The sequence below is a fragment of the Harmonia axyridis genome, chromosome 1, assembly GCF_914767665.1.
Source record: "Harmonia axyridis chromosome 1, icHarAxyr1.1, whole genome shotgun sequence".
NCBI classification, from domain to species: domain Eukaryota; kingdom Metazoa; phylum Arthropoda; class Insecta; order Coleoptera; family Coccinellidae; genus Harmonia; species Harmonia axyridis.
In genome coordinates this window covers 2367193-2381175 of record NC_059501.1, presented here as the reverse complement: position 1 = coordinate 2381175, position 13983 = coordinate 2367193, and the positions used below count along the sequence as shown (strand labels likewise).

At 37.8% G+C, this 13983-nt stretch overlaps 2 protein-coding genes across 2 annotated transcripts; both read right to left on the bottom strand.

The window, feature by feature from the left end:
* Positions 1 to 829: 829 nt before the first annotated feature.
* On the bottom strand, positions 830 to 3645 carry LOC123671601 (zinc finger MYM-type protein 1-like). Its single transcript, XM_045605558.1, has 2 exons — positions 1361 to 3645; positions 830 to 1265 (listed from the first exon to the last, which is right to left on the bottom strand). Exons 1-2 carry the CDS (start codon positions 3228 to 3230, stop codon positions 913 to 915), a joined length of 2223 nt encoding a protein of 740 aa, XP_045461514.1. The 5' UTR covers positions 3231 to 3645; the 3' UTR covers positions 830 to 912.
* A 7215-nt stretch (positions 3646 to 10860) lies between these two features.
* Positions 10861 to 13612, bottom strand: LOC123671600. Its single transcript, XM_045605557.1, has one exon. The coding sequence runs from the start codon at positions 13521 to 13523 to the stop codon at positions 11049 to 11051; it is 2475 nt and encodes an 824-aa protein (XP_045461513.1). The 5' UTR covers positions 13524 to 13612; the 3' UTR covers positions 10861 to 11048.
* Positions 13613 to 13983: the final 371 nt, after the last annotated feature.

Genomic DNA, 13983 nt, shown 5'->3' with positions numbered 1-13983 from the left:
CAACTGTCCGATGTATATGAGGCTCAACATCGAACTGAGGTTCACGTCTTTCTCCCCGACGTCGTCTTATCCTTCTTCGGTCATCATGTGCATCCAAGGAGAATCGAGATTCATCAGAAAAGACGACCTGATGCCATTCCACATTCCAATGGTGACGTTCTCTGCATCACTGTAATCGTTGCCGGTGATGCTCAACCGTCAGAGGTAACACAAGATGGGGTCGCTAATGCTGCAGTCCAAAAGACCTCATCCGGCGGTAAACCGTTTAGACAGTTACAGGATGGCCTTGTTCTCCTAACCACCCATCAGCCAAAGATCGAGTTGTCGCAAATTGGTCTCTAATGGCCATAAGTCTTTGACGTCGATCTTGGACTTCATTTGTGCCCCTTCAACGTCCGGTGCCTACTCTTCTCTGATTTTGGGCATCATCAAACGCCTGACAACATCTCATAACAGTAGTTGGATTTCTGTTCGTACGGTTAGCGATTTCCCGAAATGACAAACCCGCCTCTCATTCACCAATAATTTGACCTCTTTCAAATTCACTTAGCTGCAGATAAATTCCGCGTACACGTGCTGTAGGCATTTTAAAAACAACTAAACATCGACTTTGGATCTCCTCGAACAGCTTGTTTGTTGTAATATTTGAAAAACTTACAAAAAATGACTACGATTTTATCATTCACTCCTTGCTATCAGGGCCGTAGCTAGAAATGAATTTAAGGTAGGGCAATGAAGGTTACAGGTAGGGCAGAAGTAAAAAATTGTACTCGATGTGATCTGATGAATCAATTTTCATCGTACCTACTTTTGAGTGTATGGTAGTATGTATATATAAAAATATTTATTTCTTCAGTTTATATTATTTCTTTCAACATGTTGTGATTAATATAATGATGATAAAAAACTTCCTCAAAACAGCTGAATCCTTCGATTTGTCATATTATTAAATATGCGAAGGACTTCATTCAGATCAACAGACTGAGTCCTTCTCTTTTCAAAGGCCAGAAATACCATGCCTGCCATTCTTTCGTGACTCATTGACAGCCTCTGAGGTCTATTGATTGCAGTTAAGGTTGAAAAAGTAGATTCACAAACAGCAGTGCTACATCCTATGGTCGCCACAGATGCAAAGAGTTCATATGTATCTTTGAAAGCCTCTCGCTGTCTGTACAAAACTTGCACTATGTCTTCTGTTTTATCCTCACGACGACTCAAATAAGCTTTAACCACTGTAGCCTCTTCATTTGATGGAATTGTTATACCTGAAAAGTTAATTTAAATTGTGAATTGAATATGAATAAACAAGCGTAATATTTTAGAAGCAGCAACATCATTTTGTTAATTGCCTTACACTCACCTAAATTTTTCAAAGGTTCCATTTTGTTCACATCCAACTCATCGAGACTCGCTACAGAATTTAACAGATCATCGTTGTCTGAAAACCTTCTCTGTAATTCAGCAACTAGTATGTCCAATGTTTCGAAATACTCAGATTTAAATGGTTGATCTTCTTCATTTTGTTTCGTTGAGGAACAGGAAGAGTCAAACATCAAGTAGTCATCCATGCGATTAGATCTTCTGACTTGCCTTTTTTGGGTGTGAGTCCTATTTTCAGAATCAATGCTTGTCATAGATTTAGCTTCTTCCAAAATTTGATGATACATTTCATCTGTTCTCAATTTTGTGATTTCATTTTGGACGCAATTTATGATTATTAGGGCGTCTTTCAATCCTGCGCTTCGGGCTTGTAAACTTGCATCTGCAGGCTGAAGCATGGATAGTATTTTTTTGGCCACAACCATAGCCATTCGGAATTCCAAATTAAGCATAATTTTTTTGATGCCGACACTCTTGGCAACGTCGTCACCATTGAATCTGTCATTTTTCATTTTATCTAAAGTTAGCAAAATCTCTGAATAATTATCGTTTACAACTTTTGTAACCGCCAAGTGTCCTGACCAACGTTGTTCGAGTAATCTGCCAATTATTTTTCCACCATACATTGCAGCTATTTTTCCATGATGAAAGAACTCATGTAACATGATGCATTGATCAAAAAATAAACGGATGAAAGTCATTTCAGAGATAGTCCTGATAACTATTAAATGTAAGCGGTGGTTATAACAGTGGACATAAGGAATTTTTCGGCCCAATTGATTCTCTATTCTAGTCGCAACTCCTGAAACTTTTCCGCTCATAACACTTGCTCCATCATAGCATTGGCTTAGCATACGGGAGAGATCAATGCCATTTTTCGTAAGAGTGTTTAAAGTTAATTCGGTAAATGTTGCTGCATCAAGATGTTCAGTTGTTGTAACTGTCAGCAACGACTCATTGACGATTCCATCCTTAACGTAACGTATTGCTATAGCAATATTTTCACGATTATTCTTATCCCTCGTTCCATCTTCCATTAGAGTGAACCAATTCACGTCAGATTCCTTGATATCTTTGACAATGGAGTTCTGTACTACTTGAACCATTGCTTGAATTATTTGGTTTTGAATTTCCGGTGAATGATATGTCGCATTTTGTGGTATATGGCTGAAAGCCTCCTTCAAATTCGGATCTTTCATGCACGTGTATTCAAATAAATTCTGAAATAATCCTTGTTCTTTTTTTTCCTCCAAAACATAATTTCCTCGCAAAGCTAACTCGTTGACAACTAAAAATTGTATAACTTCAACAATTGATTTCATGTAATACCGGTTTTTTTCTAAAACTTCATGATTTATCAAAGTTTCGACACTGCTACCTGTAGATATTCTGCGTAGTTTGTCTTGCCACATCGCCATGGCTTGTGTATGAGGAATTGATTTCTCATGTTTTGGAAACCCAGTTCTTGTATCACTGGCATTTTTCCAGTTTCTGAATCCTGTGGAAGTATAAGAACTTTGTTTGCTTCCATGGGGTAAAAATTGTTGACAAGGATAGCAAAAAGCAGCATCTCTCTCGACCGAATACTGCAACCATTTATATCGCTTAAACCAATCCGCAACAAAGGCCCTATTATTTTCTTTGGGATATATATTTAAAATAATTTGTTTTATCGGTTCTCCGATTCGTGCAATATCCGAAGGAATACCATAGTTAATTCTATTTCTACCAACCTGTTTTGCCAAACTAGTTTCCATAGAACTAGGAGTGGGTTTTGAGCAATGGGGTTCATCGTGATGAATTCCCTCTTCAACTCTTCGTTTTTTGGTAAAGAAAGTCCTTATATCCATCGCTAAATGAGTCAATCAACACTTCACTTCACTTCAATAAACAAACAATTATTTCGCTAAACTCTATTTTGGGTTATATGGGGATCCCCCTACCAAGGGGCGTATATTCCAGTACAGGTCCCATACATACTTCAAATGCCATCTATGTGCGGAATCAAGAAAATAAGCACATGAGGTGCTTCTGAAAATACAGCGTGCTGTATATATACAATGACCACGGTGCACTCTATTGATGTAGTTCGCAATCTCTAACAACTCGTGATTAATTCAGAATTGATTTGCGAGTGATAATTTTTTCCTCACGTCACATAATGAAATTTCCTTTGAATATTATTTAAATTGTTACTATTTTTTAAGGTAGGGCATTGAAAATTAAAGGTAGGGCATTGCCCCATAATGCCCCCCCCTGGCTACGGCCCTGCTTGCTATACTATGTATGTTTTAACAAGAAAAATTTTAAATTTAAACAGCTTTTTCTGGGTGTTGCAGTTTCTTTGTGAGTTAGTATATTAATGTTTATAATATTGGGAGGTAACTATTAACACTTATTGCCTGAGGGAAGAACCTACATGGCATTGAAATGCAGAATTTACGAATTTTTGAAATTTTAACATAACCATTGACATTTTTGCTAAAACAATTCTACCTACCACTAGCTACGCCACTGCTTTCAGGCTACCGACAGAATAGCATCCACCGTAGCACATCAAACTTCGATCCTAGCCGAATTTGGCTTTTCTCCAGACCACGGTATGTTGAATAGGGAAGTTTTGAGATTTTTATAGTTTCATTTTTATGCAGCCAAAGACATCAATTTATTCGTCGTCTACTTCCAACTTTATTACCTTAAGAACGGTAATAAATATAAGTGTGACTGTTTCGACCCCAACTTGAAGTGAATATCTTTAAAGCCTCCAAATGCTGCTCGAATATTTTGTGGTTTTGTCGTCGCTATTGATACGAAATTTTGCAAGCTTGAATTGATATTTTATATATGCATTTTTTTGAACACCCTGTGTAGTGTTTATGCCTCGAAAATAGGTTCAATGTCATAAAGCAAAAATGATTTTCTCTACAGGACTATGTACAAATATGTATGTTTTTGCCAAGATTGTGGTTAAACCTGTATATTAAGCCACTTAAAGAGTCACTGGTCTGATGCACAGATGGCGGTGCTAATATTAAATCCATAAGATTTTTACTTAGTACCAAACTTCAAACGATACGTGTCAAAATTTGACAGCACTCCGACCATTAGTTTGTGAGATTTGCGTTGTGAGTGTAGCTAGTTTTGTTATTAAGGAAAAGATGAGAAAAAAAATTTCGTGTGCTGTTAAAATATCGCATCTTGAAAGGAAAAAATACAGTTGAAGCAGAATCTTGCCTTGATGAAGAGTTTCCTGGGTCAGCACCAGGAAATCAACCATCATTGATTGGTATACTGAGTATAAACGTGGTGAAATGAGCACCGAAGATGGCGAACGCAGTGGAAGCCCAAAAGAGTCTGTCACAGCGATAATTATATAGCGTTATTGGTTCGTTGAAAGGATGAAATCGTTAAAAAACGGCTACATTTGAAAAAGAGTGCTGTTTCATGAAGACAATGCGCCGTGTCACAAATCGATGAAAACAATGGCAAAATTGCTTGAATTAAGCATTGAATTGCTTCTGCATCCTCCGTATTCGCCAAATCTGGCCCCCAGCGACTTTTTCCTATTCTCAGACCTCAAAAGAATGCTCGCTGGAAAGAAATTTAGCGCCAATGAAGAAGTAATCGCCGAAACTGAGGCCTATTTTGATGCGAAAGACAAATCGTACTATAAAAATGGTATCGAAAAGTTGGACGATCCCTATAAAAGCTATATCGCCCTCGAAGGCAACTATGTTGAATAATAAACTCGAATTTTGCCAGAAAAAAATGGAGACTTTTCTATTGACCTATTATCACAATGCGACAACGTAATCTAACTTTGTTGGGGACATGTAAAAATTGCGTATACTCCCTCTATCTATGTTTATTACTCTATGATATTTTCCAATAGCTCATATTGGACATCTCCGTCAAAACACAGATGAAACGAAGAAAACCAAGAAAACCCTCTCACAAGGAACAAATTACGACAAATCGATCCTGTTAACGTAGTTCTGCCGAACTTCCTGAAACCCAATCTCCCAACGCCATCTCGCGATCATATCCACCGCGTCGATATCAATTTCATATAATTAGATCAATCAAAGTTCTCCGACGCCGATGCTACGTGACTGATCGGCCTAATGCGCGTTTTGACAACTTCAGTGTGATATACGATACCCAAGACTAATTCGACCAATCGCAGTTGCAATAAGAGCCGTTTGTACGTTAAAGCGGATAACTTTGCCGCGAACGATGTTCGGGGGATGATTTTCGCAGTGCTCTCCACGCTGTTTGCTCACGGAAGGAAACACGGAAACGGATAATGCCAAAGTTGAGGCCCCTCGACTGTTTGATGTGTTTGATTAACAGTCCCAATATAGATGCCGAGCCGTCATAGCCTAGATTGATTGTATTGGATTAAATTGGTGGATATTATCCGATATGAATCCATAAACTGGAGTGTGTGTGTCAATAAGAGGCTGTCTATTATTTGACAGGGGGTAGTTTGGCAGTTGTCGAATGTTGACTTTGTCGTTTGTTATTGCGGGGATCTAGCATGCGGTGGTATACTTCGAAAAGAGCATTGGAAAGGAATTAAATTTTGAAATCTCTGCAGTAATTTGTCGAATACGGGTGTTGACTTATAAATTTATAAGTTCCGGAAATTAGCATCCCTGTGACTAAACATAAACAGTGTCGTTAACATCGTGAAGTATGACATTTTTTATTCCCAAGAAATAGTGGAAAGTAACAAGACATAGTACTAATGTAACGAAGTATATTCCTGAAATAATTTTTTATTACTTTCAACGTGGATTAACTCAACAAATATGCATCGATGCTGATTTTAACTAAATTCGGGACGCTAAATCTGTACATGCAATCCGTTCTTCTCTATCAGCTTTACTTTTTTAGATACATCAACTTATCTACCAAAGTGGGTCCCATTCAGTATATTCATTTATGAGAATTCTAAAATTATTATATATTCATTTATATCAAATTAAATTCATGGCGTTCAGATACTTTTTCAACTCTGGAAAAAGTACTCCTCCGAGCGGGGCTTGAACCCGCAACCTCCGAATTACATGTCCGAAGCTCTAGCCGTTGAGCTACCGGGGAAAATGTAGATTTTTCGCATCATTATTTATCTATTTATCCCGGCTAGGTAGGTCGGTTGGTCAGATTTAAATACCTGAATCGAGTTGAATTCGCGATATGTCGGAATACTAACATTGACGGGGCTATACGTGAAAAAGTGCATCTTTCTTCCGGCAGCAAAGTTCTTATTTCGAAAAATTCAGAAATACTAATAGTACAAGGAAAATGATTCCCTTTCATTTTCCCCAACACTCTTTAACTTTGACTGAGAGGAATGTCAAATATATGTGCCTGAAATTGTATAACTCTTTACCAAGAAAGATTCAACAAATCGATAATTTCAAAAATTTCAAAAGAGAAATATTAAACTTTCTAATTGAAACTGAACCTTATAATGTTCAAGAATATTTAGATCACTGTAAGTGTAAAGGATTAGTATAGCTGATTTATATTGACTTGTATTCTATTTTTGTTATGACATGTTCTTCTTCATGTATTGTACATTGATTTGGGAATAAAATTATTAAATTATTTGATTTGATGCGAGAAGAAAGGTTAGATGAATCGTAATGATCACTGACGCTGTTGTTATTATGTTATTTTCCATCAATTTCATCTTTCCTCAACCATTTCGCAAGGTGTATTAACACTCAATTCTGGGATTGGTGGTTCCTCGTTGCGGAGAATCTTCAGCTTCCTCGGTAGCCCAACGGCTAGAGCATCGGACATGTAATTCGGAAGTTGCGGGTTCGAGCCCCGCTCGGGGGGTATTTTTTCCAGAGTTGAAAAATTGTCTGAACGCCGTGAATTGAATTTGATATTTATTAATATACAGACGTGAAATCATTATTTATATATTCAATAATGTTTACCAATGGTTTTATTGTCAGTCTGTAATTGAGTTAATTCCAGGTAAATCTATAAAATAGTGAAACTATTCCCTATCAAGTAACTGAACTGAAACTTTTAATCCTCTAACTCAGGTAAGTGAAAGAAAAAATCATACTTTCTCCGCTACATATAAAGTTGGACATAATTAAGCAATTTGTAAAGGCTCTTGGTAAGAATGGGTCATGTTTTGCATACATAGGGTTGAAAATCATCAGTTGAGCACAGAAAAACTCAAAGCAGGGATATTTGACGGTTCACAAGTGAGACAATTAACTAAGGATCCTTCCTTCATAAATTCAATGAATCAAGTTGAACGAAAAGCTTGGATCTCATTTGTTGCAGTTGTGAAAAATTTTCTAGGAAAAAATAAAGCTCAAAACTATGTTGAAATGGTTCACAAGATGCATAATGGTTTCAAATTCTTAGGGTGCAATATGAGTATTGAAATACACTATTTACACAGCCACTTGAACCATTTTCCAGGAAAATTTAGGAGACATTAGTGAAGAACAAGGTGAAATATTTCACCAAGATATTAAAGTTATGGAGGACCACTACCAAGGAAGAAGGGACATGATGGCAGAATACTGCTGGAATTCAAAAATGGAATGTTTAAAAAGGAAAATAAGCTTTCGAAATGTTGAGAGACTATTTGATTTCTTCAATGTTTTATCTTGTTTGTAAGTGCGACATAATATTTTATTTGGTATAACTGAAATAAAAATTTCGTTTCTACTTTTGTTTACTACATTTACAGATTTTAGTTGAGAAAAGGTAACTCATATTTCTCTAAAATTGTGAATCTTAAAAATTTGAGCTCTTAGGTAAAAATGAATACGTTACTTGAATTCAGGACATCAAACTCAAAATCAGCTCAAAAAACCTCGACACCGAAACAGCTGTTCGGCTACAGCAAAAATGACGTTTTCCTGAATCCATTTTCCATTACGATTCCTCGAAATTAATTTATCGCTTCTGCACTCTGCAATCCAAGAGTGTCCAGCACTTATCGATCGACGCGATGAACGGGCCTAATCAAGTTTGCCGAGGATTACCATAAACCGCGCGACCTCCACCTCTTACCCCTTGGAACTTTGGACGTTTAATCGCTCATCAACCTCGACGACAAACTCCTAGGTCACTGAATTAATTATGTAAGTGGGCGGAGTGTCATCTCGCCAGCAACGACATCGAATCTCCATTAAATGTGCAATTTATGACCAAACGAAGAAAGATGTCTCCCCCGGGGAATATGGCTTTTGTTCCTTCCAAAGCCACCGGAGTGGCCCGGAGTCTCTTAATGGATTGATAATAAGGTGTAGTTACACCAAACTTAGTTATATTCCGGATGAAAAGTGATGAAATACTAACTTTTCATTTTTACCCTGGCCATCTGATAGTAAACATCAGTGTTTGTTCTGAAAGTTTTCTTTGATTATTCAATTTGAAAGTATATCAAGTAACGAGGTATATAACTTTAAGTTGGCATTACTATTCAAGATGGCGACCGTTTTTACAGCTGTCAAGTGATTTATTCTCAGTTTGGTTTGGCAATTCATCATGAATAGATTCACGCCTGAACAACGCTTGCAAATAGTGCAATTTTATTTCGAAAATAGTGGTTCTGTGCGGAATACGTATCGCGCACTACGTCCATTTTATTTTGTTTAGCGATGAAGCGCACTTCTGGTTGAATGGCTACGTCAACAAACTAAACTGCCGCATTTGGAGTGAAGCTAATCCTCAAGTGTATGTCGAAACACCGTTACATCCAGAAAAACTGACTGTTTGGTGCGCTTTATGGGCTGGTGGAATCATTGGTCCGTACTTCTTCAAAAACGATGATGGCCTGAACGTTACTAACTTTGATTACTAACTTTGTCATTCCTTAATTGAACAACCATGATGTCCAGGAGCTGTGGTTCCAACAAGACGGCGCAACATGTCACACAGCTCGTGCCACAATCGATTTATTGAAAGACCGCCTAATTTCACGTTTTGGACCTGTGAATTGGCCTCCAAGATCTTGTGATTTAACACCGCTAGTCTACTTTCTGTGGGGCTATGTAAAGTCATTGGTCTATGCGGATAAGCCACAAACCTTTGACCATTTGGAAGACAACATTCGCCGTGTCATTGCCGGTATACGGCCACAAAATTTGGAAAAAGTTATCGAAAATTGGACGTCTAGATTGGACTACATCCGAGCCAGCCTTGGCGGTCATATGCCAGAAATCAATTATATTTAAAATGTAATGCCACAAGATTATCTTGCGGTTAAATGAAATTCATGTCAATGGAATAATCCATCGTTGTTTTATTGCAATTTGAAGTTCAATAGCTCTAAAAAAAACACCCTTTATATCAAGTATATCCGAAAATGAATTTAAGGCTATTCAAAGCTATTTCAAAAAGCTCACTTCGTATATTTCTTATACAGGGTGTTTCATTGGGAAACGGAAATACTTCACAGGTGCATAGTTGGCACCAAGGCGGTTCTGGAGATCCCCACTTATTTGATCTTACTGTCTTCGTAGCCGAGATACAGGGTGTTTTATGAATTTTGCCCGTCTATTTCTGAGGCCATATCAAACAAACCACCCGTTATATTTTCTTCATATTTAGCAAATATGTTCCTAATTGAGAGCCCAAACGTATCATGCAAAAACCGCCTTGAAAATCCAGGTCCGGTTTCACAAAAAATCAAAAATCATTTGAATCCTCTAAACAACACCCTGTACATCGGAATTTTGAAAATCTGTTTTAATACACCACTAAAAACTGAATTGAGACATGTACAACAAATTTTCGCCCAGACAGTTTTACTGCACAAATTTTCAACGTAAAAGTTAAGTTTTTGAGAACATGGATACCTGAAAGTGGTTTGAAGAGACTTTTAACAATGAATTATCAAAAATATTGAATCCGTAATTATTTCAAAATTACTTTGTAATTCATTTTCATATTGGTTTTCCTTTTTATAGCTGTATACTATTTCAGTTTTTATTACAGTACACGTCTCAGTTTAGTTTTTAGTGGCGTTTCCGAATATTAAAACAGATTTTCAAATTTCCGATGTATAGGGTGTTGTTTCGAGGATTCAAATGATTCATAATTTTCTGTTAAACCGGACCTGGATTTTCAAGGTGGTTATTTCATGATACGTTTGGGCTCTCAATTAGGAACATATTTGCTAAATATGAAGAAAATATAGCGGGTGGTTCGTTTGATATGGCCTCAGAAAGAACCGGGCAAAATTCATAAAACACCCTGTATCTCGGCTACGAAGACAGTAAAACCCAATAAATGGGGTATCTCCAGATCCGCCTTGGTGCCATCTATGCACCTGTGAAGTATTTCCGTTTCCCAATGAAACACCCTGTATAGCGATGATCCTGATCATTTCAAAATGAATTTTTCACAGAAAATATGTTGCTACAAAAAACTTAGTTTTGTACTACATCCAACCATTCATTTTAGAACCTTAATTAGACCACAATTTTCACAGTATATGAATATTTGGATTGTCACTTTATTCGTGGTTTGTATTGAAAAATAAAGCCAGATACATCTCAAGAAAAAAAAGTTGATTCTCCCATCTGACACAGCTTCAGTTATCCGAAAACAGGTTCTTTAAAATCTCTTGGCTTCATTGCTCAAACCCAAAACAGAAGTCAAGGAGTTTTTCGAAATTAGATGATGTGGCAGTAGCAGTTGGCATCCCTGGAACAGACTGGGTATAGCTCCCCTATGTGCTCCATCAGATCTACTACGTAGTATTGCAAACTACCCCATTTTCTTCCAGGTCTTATCAAAGGCACCTCGTTCCAATAAATGGAGTCAGAGCCTCTAACCAAAGTACAAGGAATACACACCTTATCGCAAAGAGCCTTGAACAGCAACGAGCGCTCGCAGTGAAAACCCACCTTGAGAAATCCGATCGGTATGATGTTGCTCAGCAACTTCTTCTTCAACGATTCAATATGCAGCCTAAAACTATGCAATTTCTGTGGATGCGAATAGTCCCTTCTAGGTCCACACAGTTGAGCATCAACGAATATCGCTATGATCTTCACTTGATCTTCGACGTTCATATCTTTAGATAGATGTTTCCTCATGTAGAGAATGTAGTCTAAGAGATAAGGATCGCAAGCTAACTTGAAGGGATCGTATTCACTTTGCGCTTTCGAACCAATCGACATATGTTGGTTTGTTTGGTTGCTGGGCCTCTTGCAATTTTTCATCTGACGTTTACTCAAGCTGGTCAAAGAACTGTTTTCATCGAATCTTTCAACCCTGTAGTCCACCAGGTATATAGTCTTCCTAGTGCACATATACTGGGACTCTAAAACCTCCAAACATGGAAACGGAAAATCCCAAGGCTGATTGATCAGGTAAAACCTAGTCTTAAACCTGTCTGACACTTCCAGCTTTCCTGTCTCGAAGAATTTCAGAGGTAGAAAGATAGAGTACAACAGATTCAAGCATCTAAGTACTAAAGGAACCTCCTCTTTTATCTCCCTAGGAAAACTCTTCAGCACCAAAACCAGGTTCTGATTGAGAAACATCTCAGCCATCTTCTTGTACACCAGATTGTTGTGGATGAAGATCAGTATGTTCTTGAATAACGTCTTGCTTTTCGAAGACTTCAGGAGGGTGATCATCATTTCTGTACCACCCATACTGATGAAGTTATCTCTGAATGCCTTTTGATTTATGCAAAAAGTCATGATCTCCAAGCACAATAGGTTGGTCTCCTCGTGGTCGAACTGAAAACCTTTGATGATGGTAGTAAAAAATTCATTGGTTAGAATGCTCTGTTGCCTTGGTGGCGAGGCTATGATCAAGATAACCATTTCGAGAATTTGTTTGTAGGTTTTAGGAGGTACGACATCTAATCCAGCATGGAAGTATTTAACGATGACCTCGATGCCTCTATAAGCCTCCAGTAGGTTCATGGTTCTGCTGTTGCGTTTGCAAAAATTATACATGGTCTCTACTGCAACTTCGTTGTACATTGTAGGGGTGTGATCCACAAGTTCCATCAGTCTTAATACTTCTCTTATAACAACTGGGGTTAACATTTTGTCGCAACAGTATCGATGTGTGGTTAAGTTCGAGATGGCGCTACATGCTATTGATAAAACTTTTTTATCCTTGCTTCTTAAGAGGTATAATATGGAATCTTCCACCGAGAGATCGAAGAGCATCTGTTTCATAGAAGGGATATTCGTGATCTTTTCCAAGATGATAGCGCATGGTAAAAGGTAGACCCCTGAACAGTACTTAGACCATTTGCAAAACTCTAAAAACTCCAAACTTTCTACGAAATAACTGCTTGTGATAGGGTTCTGCATACAGTTCGTGATTATATCAAAAGTGATAGGGTAGTAGACAGCCCTTGAGGGTTCCAGAAGTACCCTGAATAAATTTTCTACCAACTGACATTCTTGCAACAGCTTCATGATTTGGTCGATACTGACGTAAGTAAGCTTCTTGAAGATCTCGAGTATCCATTTGGTCATCACTGGATCATACTCTTTCATTCTCTCGATGAGGATATAAGGGTCGAAGGCTTTGTCCGTTGATAGGATGGATATTGCAGTTGGCGCTTCAAGAAGGTTGTACAAGAGTTCTAGTACGTTTGCTAATAGGACAGGATTAGTGGAGGATCTTATGAGATAGAAGATTGGTGTGTAGAGGTCGCTCTTGAAGATCAACAACACGATTCTTGTGGATTTGGCCATCTTGGCTAGGATTCCCGCACAAAACTCTTTGGTTGGTGCATCTGGATTGTTGATGAACATGTCATTTATTTCAAGGAGGATATTGTCGAATTTTTCGTTATCTAGTTCATAGATAGCGTCGTTTTTGGTAAGAAGAATGGAGACTAGTCTCAAACTAAGCCGGATGATCGGTATAGGTTTCTTGAGCAACGCCAGGAGCTTGGGGAGAATTCCTTTCTTCTGGAGATGTATCAGATTCTCGTCTTTCAAATCGGCATACTTAGAGAGGAATAGGAGGGCATCTGTAATAACACTTATCTCTGGACTCTCCAGTATGGTGATCGATGTTTCTACCTCCTTGGAAATGTAAGTTTTTTCCTTGGGAATGTCTCGTTTCTTAGCGATGACTGTTTCGCTTTTCCGTTTCTTTGAATTACTCATTGCAGTTGTATTGGAAGATTATAAAGAAGATCTAAAAAATTTCAGACGTTTCTTTTGACATTTCATGTAGAGTCTCATCTCAAAATTGAGGTTTTAGGCACACAGAAAATCAGGTTTTATTTTTTGGTGGTATTCGATGCTATGGCCAATCATCGATGTAAAGTCTACCATATCTTCGGTTTAGGAAATAAGAATGAACCAATAATTATTTTGGTTTCGTTCTACTCATGTTCTTTAAATGCATTATCAATGGTTCACTGGATTGGCTAGGCGAAGATATGACGTTGCTATTGATCAACCGGCTTGATTTCTTGTGTTAACTGATTATGGTGTGTAATCTCGTTAGTAGAATGCCTGATTACCAACATCGGCGAAGAATCGACAAACAGCTATACACTATTCCCAAAAGTTCAAATATACTAACTGTGCTCCTCTCGCCACAAAATTTTCGCGTTGCAGA